Source organism: Neodiprion pinetum, chromosome 3, assembly GCF_021155775.2.
Source record: "Neodiprion pinetum isolate iyNeoPine1 chromosome 3, iyNeoPine1.2, whole genome shotgun sequence".
In the NCBI taxonomy this organism is placed as follows: Eukaryota; Metazoa; Arthropoda; class Insecta; order Hymenoptera; family Diprionidae; genus Neodiprion; species Neodiprion pinetum.
This window is the reverse complement of record NC_060234.1, coordinates 4,307,283-4,317,778: the sequence shown is the minus strand read 5'-3', so window position 1 is coordinate 4,317,778 and position 10,496 is coordinate 4,307,283. Positions and strand designations below refer to the sequence as shown.

The 10,496-nt window shown below is 37.0% G+C and overlaps 3 protein-coding genes across 7 annotated transcripts; 1 reads left to right on the top strand and 2 right to left on the bottom strand.

The window, feature by feature from the left end:
* Positions 1–158: 158 nt before the first annotated feature.
* On the bottom strand, positions 159–8,033 carry LOC124215702 (ADP-ribosylation factor-like protein 3). 3 transcript variants are annotated; one of them, XM_046619401.2, is made up of 6 exons: positions 7,719–8,033; positions 4,067–4,371; positions 1,655–1,798; positions 1,344–1,475; positions 912–1,148; positions 159–809 (listed from the first exon to the last, which is right to left on the bottom strand). In XM_046619401.2, exons 2-6 carry the CDS (start codon positions 4,067–4,069, stop codon positions 768–770), a joined length of 558 nt encoding a protein of 185 aa, XP_046475357.1. In that variant the 5' UTR covers positions 4,070–4,371; positions 7,719–8,033; the 3' UTR covers positions 159–767. The 3 variants fall into 3 exon arrangements, with proteins under 3 accessions (XP_046475357.1, XP_046475359.1, XP_046475358.1); XM_046619403.2 differs by having other exon boundaries at positions 1,655–1,783; XM_046619402.2 differs by having other exon boundaries at positions 4,067–4,322.
* Positions 3,783–7,651, top strand: LOC124215698 (RCC1 domain-containing protein 1). 3 transcript variants are annotated; one of them, XM_046619394.2, is made up of 7 exons: positions 3,783–4,038; positions 5,393–5,647; positions 5,840–6,033; positions 6,378–6,507; positions 6,607–6,733; positions 6,984–7,158; positions 7,275–7,649. In XM_046619394.2, exons 2-7 carry the CDS (start codon positions 5,397–5,399, stop codon positions 7,442–7,444), a joined length of 1,047 nt encoding a protein of 348 aa, XP_046475350.1. In that variant the 5' UTR covers positions 3,783–4,038; positions 5,393–5,396; the 3' UTR covers positions 7,445–7,649. The 3 variants fall into 3 exon arrangements, with proteins under 3 accessions (XP_046475350.1, XP_046475351.1, XP_068990556.1); XM_046619395.2 differs by having other exon boundaries at positions 3,787–3,880; positions 7,275–7,650; XM_069134455.1 differs by lacking the exon at positions 3,783–4,038 and adding an exon at positions 4,860–4,912 and having other exon boundaries at positions 7,275–7,651.
* Positions 8,034–8,399: 366 nt separating the features above from the next.
* LOC124215699 (uncharacterized) lies at positions 8,400–10,411 on the bottom strand. The gene is made up of 7 exons (XM_046619396.2): positions 10,189–10,411; positions 9,884–10,056; positions 9,606–9,772; positions 9,352–9,538; positions 8,998–9,177; positions 8,718–8,890; positions 8,400–8,635 (listed from the first exon to the last, which is right to left on the bottom strand). Exons 1-7 carry the CDS (start codon positions 10,270–10,272, stop codon positions 8,400–8,402), a joined length of 1,200 nt encoding a protein of 399 aa, XP_046475352.2. The 5' UTR covers positions 10,273–10,411.
* Between the last annotated feature and the right edge of the window lie 85 nt (positions 10,412–10,496).

Here is a 10,496-nt window from a genome sequence, read left to right as displayed (position 1 = left end):
TTTCAGGTGTGGCCTGTTGGAAAATCGAAATTTTTTTTATTTTGAAACACCCTAGTAATATATATATATATATATATATAAATGTATAGATAGATAATTCATAGTTATTGTTGCTTTTTTCACGTATAAAAACTTTTCACCTTTCCATTTTTTCAAAATTTTATGTAAATCATTCTACATGCATACTTCACTATTCGCCTTATTAAAAAAAAAAGAAAAGAAACGGCTTCGTTCAAAAAGGCACATTTCACGAGGCACGATGTTACAAATAATTTTCAATATATATCGATAGAAAATCCGTGAACCAGTCTCAGCAAAACATGTTTTTAATATTGTTCACATATCAGTCTAATATATTGAATGGACGATTTTTCAAAATACAAATTACAGCGAAACCGGTTGCATTTTTTTAAAAATAGTGTAAGTAAATCAAATGACTAGAATCGTTTTTTTTTTCTTTGGTAAGTTGATGGTTGGATTCAGTGTTCAGATAACCCTTACTCTAATTCACTTTTGACTTTGTCTCTTTTCCAATCTCGATCTTTCGGATTTAAGTGTAACCACGTACGTGTAAATATATTAAACAAAGTCCCGACATAAATGTAACGCAAAAAAAAAAAAACCATAAATCTTGTTCAATAAGAAAAACAAAAAGTTGCTCTCGATATGTAAGTTTCCTTTTTGATTTTCTATGCTTCCTTTTTTCCTGGTCCTAATTCGCATCGCATACTTCAATGGTGTCTTCCAAGCTTCTAACCCAACGGTAACTATTTTTTCTTGATGCTTTTACAGGCCCATTCCAAACCATCCTGCAATAAGAAAACCGTCGTCCCATCCGTTTGTTGCGATTAGAAAAATTTCAAACGAAGCATCTTAACAAATTTCGGGCCAATATTGGAGTTGTGGCTCACCTTGACCCCCTTTCCTTCCGTCGCGATGCAAGATTGTATCTGCCAGTCACGATCCTTGATGTTGTGGAGTCCAAGTCCTTCGGCGATCTCAGCTGCAGTTACGGCCTGGGCAAGGTCTTGTTTGTTGGCATAGACGAGAAGAGGAACGTTGCGAAGCTTGTCCTCCATCAGAAGCTCGGCCAATTCCCTCCCCGTCTCCTCCAGTCGCTTAATATCTGCGCTGTCCACGACGTAAATCTGCGGTGTCAAGAAGTTGGTTCAACGAGTTGGACAATACAACTGAGATAGTCATCCTTAGGGGTCAACTAACAAGTTGGATCCACTAGTTACAGTTTTGGTTATCGTAAGAACGACCCGGACCCACGATATGATCGAAAATAAATCTATAGTCTATCAAAAAACGCGACTTCCATCAGTTGAAAAAACACTGACCAGCACGTCCGTGTTCTCGAAGTAGTTTCTCCAGTACGGCCTTATCTTCTTTGCACCGCCGATGTCCCAGACGTTTAGCTTGAACCCTTCGCTCTGTACGCTTTTTATGTTGAAGCCTTGGGTTGGCGTTACCTTAGGATCAGTAAAAGCAGTGACGGACTAAAATTTCCGAGACGGAGAAGCTTTCCGAACTTTTTGTTCAAGCTTGTGCGGCGGATGGGAACGTTTAAAAATCGAAGCACAGCAACCGACTGAGACATTTTCGTCTCGCTGTGGATTCGGATGGCTTTGGGGATCAAAACGACGTTTACCTGCGTGATATCTTCACTGGCCAACGATTTCAGGAGCGTTGTTTTCCCCGCGTTGTCAAGACCCAGTAAAAGTAGCCTCAACTCTCTGTCCGGATTCGATCGCAGCTTACGCAGGATGGACAGCAGCCCCTGAAATGTGGTCAACTAAGCAAAGAATAGAGTTAACTTTGAGAGAAAATTACGGTGAGTGGATAAGATTTGAAAGGAAATCGCGAATTTCTGCTTCGTATTTTTTATTCATTTCTTTTTTTGTTTTTATTTTTTTTTTTTCAAGAAAAATCAACAGCCTCACTTATCGCTCGGATGACCGACTGACGGTTTAACACCGATTATTGACGATTTATCATGGCTTGGTCAAAGTTGGGGGAAAAAAAAAAAAATGTAGAGACGAATTATGACCGATTTTACTTTATAATTTTCATGCGTAATATGTATGATTGATAAGGGCCGATAAGAAAGAGGAGAATCGAAACGAGCGAACCCAAATCATGAAATATGCAGTGAATAGAATTAATTGAATCCCCGGTCGTAGTTGAATTGTGAATAAGACGTTGCTGACAAAAGATCAATAAAATCTCATTAATTCTTTCGTGATTAATTCCAACCGAGTCGTGTGCACGCATTTATTGTGCGCTCTAACATCATCACTTCTCATATAGTTTTATTTTTAAAAATATACACTTCATCAAGAAAATGTCCAACGCAGTGAAAGAAATCAATTTTCGAGATGTTGTAAAATATTTTACAAACGTTACTTTCTACCCCGTTTCCACAATCAGGCCCGTTTTTACTTATCGTACAAATACGTATAATTTTCTTCATCTTTTATCAGAATCACAAGACTTGGGTGATTTTAAAATATGTACCAGGTAATTGGCAAAAGTGTTCTACGTAATCAAACAAATGGAACCGTTTGATTTGGAGTTTGAGATTTATTTCCGAGCTATCTCGGTAAGTTAACGTCGATTTGATTAGCTTAAAACAGAACTAAGGTATTAGCTTAATTGAATACGCGTGTCCTGCCTTTCTCTCAAGTATCACTATTATTGAAAAGATTTGTAAGAAGAAAATCAAGTGCTGTATTTTTTGCACCCAATTTTACGACAGTTACTTGACATCGTTATTCCTCATCTTCGTCAAGTTTGAAAATAGCGAGGTTTGAATTATTCCGATTCAACTGAGATACGGATTTAATGACATTATACAAATTTCGAATAATCCTTTAAATTTTCGACACAATTTTAAGGTTGAACTAAAAATAATTCGTCACATTTTATTATTAATCACTATACTGTAGATCTCTCATTTTTAAACATATTTTCTAAATATTGAATTACTATTTTTCCAAGAAAAAAATTTCTAATAAAGTCATAACAGAGGTCTCGGTAAATCGTTACAGAAGACAGTCGGTGAGGTACAAAAACATGCCAAAAATTTACCGAAGGAGATAATTTGTTTGATTAGGAAAATACGCTGTGTCGAAAGGTTGGACGAACAAAATAATGAATAATTAACGAAAGTGAGGGGGAACATTTTTTTTTTTCATGTTCTATGACGCAGATTATATAATTATATAACAACAATGATAATCGCAGCGATAAAAAAAGGTTTGATAATTTTTTAGGAAAAAAAGTTTCTTCGCTCTAATCAACAAGTGTCGAAAACTATTTCTTGCAATTTTAAAAATTTTTTTCTGTTTTTTTTCCAATATCAAACGAAACGTACGAATAAAAAATTCATTATGTATGTTATAAATTCAATGAAATATGTCAAAAAATTTTTTTCTAAATTTAACTACGAATAAAATATTTCGTTGTTTCTTGTGCAGAGTACAAATTAATAATAAATTGTAAAAATGTATACAGTATATATTTTTAAAATCGCGTCTAAAATATAACGTTCAAATATATGCGGAGGGAAAGGTAAAAAGGAATAAATAAGAGATGATAAAAAAAAAAAAAAAATTATGTAGAATTGCATTTATTAAACATAACATGAGAACCACTTATGGACATATATAAGTACAAAGTATTTAGAACACGTGTGCAGGAATCGATAAGAGTAGAAGTGTTTTTTGACACAGGGTATATACGATTAGCAGCTGTCGGTTAGCAGTTGAAGCTTGAATAACTGTGCATCAAGCCGCCATTTGTAAACACAAGCATAAAATGCGCCTATCGCGGTGAAGTGAGATATTAAAATAACGTGAGAGAAGAGATCGGAGAGGTGGGTGAAGGAAGACGACAGGTTATGTCAAACGATAGAATAGTCATGGAGTGATACAAGAAAAAAAACAATAAATAAATAAAAAAATTAAAAATCATAACCACAAAAAGCTGAGAGTCGTTGCGTGTTTTATTCTCTCTACTAAATACGTGTGCGTGGTGAGTACGGCTTCAGATTCGACGTTACCATTTCTCCGCAGTTTCGCTCTCAGTTAAGTCAATACTCGTAATAAAAAAAATCTGCGATATGTGCTCCGAACGCGGCTACTTTTTACGCTCGTGTGCTTCTTACACGCGCTGCGTAGACGCCGAGTGAACCTTCTGTTGTTTTTGACCCGTATCATTGGTAACCAGGACACGCCGCGCCATCTGTCGGTATTGGCACGAACTAGCTGACCCTCATTTCTGAGGCCACGCGTTCCCATCGATTACACGAATTCCGTCTAGACTTAATCCAATCGAACATATAAGGGACACGACTAGTGTGACAGCCTAAAAAAGAAGGCGATTTTTGGGAATTAAGAAAAAAACAAAAAACTACTGTATCAATTATTTTAAAATTTTAAGGGTATGTTTATACATATATTAAGAATACGCAGTAAAATTTTTTAAGAAAAAAATTAAATATTTTTCGAGTTACACGCCATCTCCGACGGCGCTAAACAAAAAAAGGTCCTCCACTGCTGCAGTGATTCCGGCCTGCTCCGTGGATGAAACCTAAAAAAAAAAATACTCTTGCTGAACCAGAAGATATTGTCCGTACAATGACCTACGGTCGAAAAAAAAAATCAAAAATTGACAAGATGGCGGCGTTTTTGAAAAAAAAGTTGAATTTTACCCAAAATTTTGGTCGTTTTTGGCCAGCCAAAATTCGATTTTTGATCAGATCAAAAAACTGGTTGGTCATTGTACGGACAATATCTTCTAGTTTAACAAGAATTTTTTTTTTTTTTTTAGGTTTCATCCACGGCGAAGGCCGGAATCATTGCAGCAGTGGAGGACCTTTTTTTTTCAGCGCCGTCGGAGATCGCGTGTAACTCGAAAAATATTTAATTTTTTTCTTCAAAAATCTTACTGCGTATTCTTAAAATATGTATAAATATACCCTTGAAATTTTAAAATAATTGATAAATTCTTCAGATATACAGCACATGTAAACAGTCGAAATTTGTATTCTTACGTGAAAAAAAAAAATAGCATTTTTTGCTAATCTATCATGAAAATTCGAATGCCAATTTATACTCAAATTTAACTCGTGCCAAAAAAAAATTTCTCACCTTGTTGCTTTTGTTTTTCCGCCGTATTGGGAATATTAAATTTTGACAGTCAAAATTATGTTACCATGAGGAATTTTTAGGGTTTAAATATTTAAAACCCACTAAATGTTTCATCAATTTATATGTTAATAAAAATTTGGTTCATGCAGAGTTTAATTTAATTAACCTTTTCCGTGGAATCTGAGAATTGAATAGCAAGATAATAAACATTAAACGCCTAATTCTTGTTTTTTCAGCACAATGAAGATATATTACACTGGTTTAAACAACAGCGAATTATTTTGCGACGAAGAGGGGAGCGTGAAACAAGTTATTGATAAATTTACAATCGTACCCTTTACGGGAATCGACGATTTGGAAATAGGATGGAATTACATTCTTTTATGGCGGGATAAGGAACTTTTCATTTCTGGTAAAATAAATCTCAATGAGTCGACTGAAGTCACTGACAAGATTCCGGTCTTACTCAAACTACCGGAAGAAATGGAAGGGTCAGTAATGTAGAATAAAAGGCATAAAAAAAAAAACTTATTGATCAATGAGAATAACGACTCGCACGAGTTTGGAAAGAAAAATATTGCAGATTATAAATTTTTCAAACGTAAAGCGAAGCGAAAAATTCAGCTGCTTTACCGAATTTGTTCATTTCTGGCAATTCAACTGAGAAAAGTTTCATATTGCAGATGCGTACAAGCAATTCCTGGCAAGGAAACGATTACAATTTTATCCGTGAAGCACGAAATTTGGCAGTACAAAGTATTCGACAAAATGTGGAAACAGGTTTCAAATTTCATTCAAGCGGCTGACGATAATTCGGATCAAGAATATACGGTGAAAATCTTTCAAGGCGGCTGCACCGTAGCCTTGACAAATTTCGGTAATTCAAATGAGAAATATTTACTTACTAATTTTTTATGTTTGCATATTATGAGGACTACATTCACCGTTCTAGACAAATACTTCTCATTTTTCATTTATGCTTAGAAATACGCCAATGACTGTATACTTGTTGTCACTATTGTTATTAATACTGTCATTATCATTCAAAATCGGTATTAACATTTTTTTGTTGTGTTTATGTTGTTTTTTCAAACCTAATAGGAGAATTCAAAATGTATTGAAAAACTTTTCCTAATATAACAATCATCCCCCTCGGAAACACAACATTCCCAAAAACTTCTATAAATGATCTCCCATTCGATAATTGTATACATTTTTCAGGTAGAGTATACAATATTCCAACATTGGTAGACATGCCAAAGCGGGTGAAATTCACAGACGTTGCTTGCGGCTTCGATCACACGATTATATTGGCTGAGAACGGAGAGGTTTATTCAATGGGAATGGGAAGGTTAGTACATGAAATGACTATTAAACCATTTATCGTGTAAAATTATACTTCTGAAAAAATTAAATTCATCCGACCAAACGTTGAATTTCTATATTTTAGCCGTGGTCAATTGGGGCACGGTGACCTTGAAGACTGTGATAATCCAACGATAATAGAGGCACTAGCTGGTCTGAAGGTCGTTCAGATCTCCGCTGCGGGTTGGCATAGCGCAGTGGTCACAGATCAGGTATTTATTCAAAAGTCATTTTACAAGCCGAACGAAATTTCATAAAACAACAATTGCGGTGTGAAATTTGAAAGATGAGAAAAATGTTTTCGACACGAATAAATTTGGTGAAATGAGCCACACGAATGTAATGATTGCGTCATATGATTGTTTGGAAGAATATTTTTGGACGGAACAGCGTTTTTTTTTTTTAAATGATTTTTTGTCAAAATTCAGTACTTTTTTTATTTACTACGATTATTTTACACAGGGTGATTTATACACGTGGGGTTGGAACACAGAGGGTCAAATGGGAATTTCAGATGAAGGCACGAAGGTTTATGCAACCCCAAAACCGGTTGATTTTATGGATACCGATGGCCGCGCTTTTGACGCGTCGGTAAAAAAGGCACAATGCGGGAATGCGTTCACCATTTGCATGATGGGTGAGAAAATCATTTTATCAACAAAAATTGACGCTACTATACCTAATACCATTTACGAAAATTAAAAGAGATGAGAACTTTAACGCTTCCGTGTATAAAAATAATGAATTATTTAGATGACAACTCGATGTGGGGATGTGGATCGAATAAATATGGGCAGCTGGGTATGTCCAGAGACGCGTTGACGAATTCGAGGACATTTTTGAAACTAAATACTGCAATTGATGAGAAGGAGATCAAGAATTTCAAATGTCGGGAGTGGGGTGCCATCATCATCACAGATTAATAGACTGAGGATTCAGTTTAAAACATGTTTGTAAATGTAGCTTACATTTATCGGTTACAAAATTAAAAAAGTTTGTAAAAAAATCCACGATTCAATTACTGTAAGCATAACCCACCATAATATGCTTTAACCAATTCATTAGACTACTTTATCATTGCAAACTTCACGAGAATGAAAAATGCGCAGAGTCAAATATACCGCTTGAAATGTGCAACCCAGTCATATTGCATCGTGATTATTGCATAAAAAATTTGACAGTAAGATATTTTCTTACCTCCTCGTAAGCTTCGTTGCATCATCATACTGCATTCAACACAGTTTCAATTCACCATTTCACTTATTGCATTCTATTGAATGTTCTTCCGACATTCACTTCAAAAGATTGCACACGAGTTTTCCACTGAGCTAAATAAAACTTTGTCATTTCACTGGCAAAAATAAACGAAACACAGTGTTCGACGCACTTTTCTGCATTCAACATCTCGGCCTCGTATGAAAAACTACGAATCTAACTTCGGTAGAAATGCACACAGGAATTCACTGACACGTGCAGCTCAAGCAAGATTAAAATTGCACAGTGCTCGACCGCGCACCGACGCGCACGATCGCCATCCGTGAACTGACGCGCGAGGCGCTGCGCTCAAGCCGACACGGTGTAAAACGACGCGTAACGACGCATGCGCGAAATTCAGCGTGCTGCGGGACCGGTTATTGCGGGTTGCAGGCGCTCGCTAAGTCAGGCGTAGAATTAAAATTCGTAAACTGATGTTGAAATCGATTGGCTGCGATAACGAACGCATTTGAATCACGTTTTTGGAAGTTTTCGGTCTTTATCACTGATGAATTCCATGATAACAATTAAATTTACCATCAGCCCCGTGGATGTTAAATATTTTATTTTTATAATTTACTCTGCAACGAGTACGACAAACATTATTCTCAGATTCGCGTAGTTTCATTTACGCTTTCCCTTTGTATCCTTAACCCCCTTTTTACCAGAGCCATTATTGGTGTTTGCATTATCGCTTGGCGGCTGTTCTGCATACCGTTCAAGAAGGCGAGGCGCCTCGATGGAGTCCTTGAGTGGCAGGATGAACTTTCTCTTCTCAGCGATTATTTCCTCGTCTGTCATTGACGGGGCTGGGGGCGGTGGAATATCGTCGGGTGTTTGAGACCCCCGTTTCTTTTTCTCTGAAAAACGAAAAATATATCTTCATTTACGAGAAAGGATTCCAATTTTTTTATCACCGATGATCAAGCTCGTGTACCGTACCTTTACTTTTCCCGGACTTGTTTTTCTTCGATGTTTCCTTAATTACTGGAGGTGGAATCGGTGGCTCCAATGGCCTCGGAAAACGTAGAGTGTATGGGAATTTGTATGTGTGGAGTTCCACTGGCTTCGCAAAAGCTGCACTCACCGTAGCGTAGTGAAACGCATTGGCATACCTGCAATTCATGATTACCATTGACGTCTTGACTGTGGGTACAACCTTTGGATCAACAATTTAGTTGCAGGTCATTACGAGCTGAGGTATATATATTTTGGATCTAACATTGCGTAAGTTGACTCTATTATTGCTTCGTGAACTTTCAACGAGCCTTCAACCGTCAAACGAGCTGTTTGGCTTGAATTCAGGCTTTTTCGGCCCCTCGAAATGTCACCATCGGCTGATGCCTGCACCATTGCTATTTCCCCGTTTTTGTGGTTTGCTGAATTGTTCAGGACAACAGAACTGCAACATTTCATGATAAAATATGGTGAAAACACTTGGCATTGTTACTTCACATCCCAGTAAATGAAAACCAGTCAGCGAAAATAAAGTCTAAGGGATTTTAAATGAAGATTGAACTGATTGGTTTCGAACAAATCACTTGTCTTAAATTTTACTGACAAATATGCAGGTTACCTGTTTGACGTTCGAATTACAGAACTCGGTTCATTGTTCATTGATTCCTGTTCACTTCGTCTTGACGATTCCACGGCGGTTAGTTCTTCCCAGTAAATCATTGAGTGACCTTCGATTATCTGATCTGATGCTAGTGCAAATAATCGAGCCATTTCCTGGAAGAATTCCGTCCGACTGAGCTGCTTGTCTATAAATTCGATGAATAGTCAGGATTTTAAATTCCCTGAATTTTTCCGAATGCTGTCTTCAGCCACCTTGAATGAGTTTTGCCTCCCCCGCAATCCAGCTGACTAATATACCCAGTTCTGAGGAATTGAGTTCTGAGCTCCAGCGAACTACTTCGAGAGCAATTGCGTCGAGGAGCCAAAAGGTCGTCATGTTGGTCTGATAGTCATAGATTCCGAGCTTTCTTCCGAGGGTTCTAATTGGAAATACGAACGTCACTTCCACGTTGTACAAAAAAGTAATCTAAGCTACTTTTTATTCTTGTTTCCAGTTCGGACTGCAAATTTGAGTAAATAATTATACTTACCCGATTAAATCCCGAGCGTTCAGTTCACGATCAATCTCGAACTCAATCGATTCGTTAATCATGCTGTTGAAGCATTCAGGTAGAGTTCGAATGACCTCGAGTACAGGAGTTCTCATCAATGGTACTGGCTGTGAGGAAGGGTCGACATTTCCCTCGTAACTTTCGGTTAGTATCTGACAATGAGTTGCAAAATTGCTACAGAATAATATAAAAATCAGACTGTGTAGCTTGACGATTTTTGGAAAAATGAATGATTAACTGTAATGAGAGATCGACCGTAACTGTTCAAGGTTAAAAGGTCTTACAGCCTTAGGATTTTCATCAGATGTCGAAATTCTGTTCGTAGCCTCTGTTCTCCGTTCCAAACCGGTATTTTTAGCTTTGGCCATGACTGGGTTGCGGGATTAGATTGAAATTGTAGCTTGAGGGAAGGCTAAACTAATTTGGTCGAAAATGAGACTTTGAGCCCGTGATACAGTCATGATTATACTATGGTTACACTTTATGCGTGATCGATTAGCAGCATACTTCACACGGCAAAAGTAAAACAAAATAATTGACGAAAAATAAACGACGACTCGATTCTGATTCAATAATCAATTTTCGGATAATT

Coding starts and splice junctions, on each gene's coding strand:
- LOC124215702 (XM_046619401.2), bottom strand. Junction 1,149..1,343: donor TCGAGAACACGGACGTGCTG/GTCAGTGTTTTT, acceptor TTGACACCGCAG/ATTTACGTCGTGGACAGCGC. Junction 810..911: donor CGGAAGGAAAGGGGGTCAAG/GTGAGCCACAAC, acceptor TTCTTATTGCAG/GATGGTTTGGAATGGGCCTG.
- LOC124215698 (XM_069134455.1), top strand. CDS start 5,397: ATGAAGATATATTACACTGGTTTAAACAACAGCGAATTATTTTGCGAC. Junction 6,034..6,377: donor CGTAGCCTTGACAAATTTCG/GTAATTCAAATG, acceptor TACATTTTTCAG/GTAGAGTATACAATATTCCA. Junction 7,159..7,274: donor GTTCACCATTTGCATGATGG/GTGAGAAAATCA, acceptor TGAATTATTTAG/ATGACAACTCGATGTGGGGA.
- LOC124215699 (XM_046619396.2), bottom strand. CDS start 10,272: ATGGCCAAAGCTAAAAATACCGGTTTGGAACGGAGAACAGAGGCTACG. Junction 10,057..10,188: donor CTGATGAAAATCCTAAGGCT/GTAAGACCTTTT, acceptor ACTCATTGTCAG/ATACTAACCGAAAGTTACGA. Junction 8,636..8,717: donor CAAGTCCGGGAAAAGTAAAG/GTACGGTACACG, acceptor TTCGTTTTTCAG/AGAAAAAGAAACGGGGGTCT.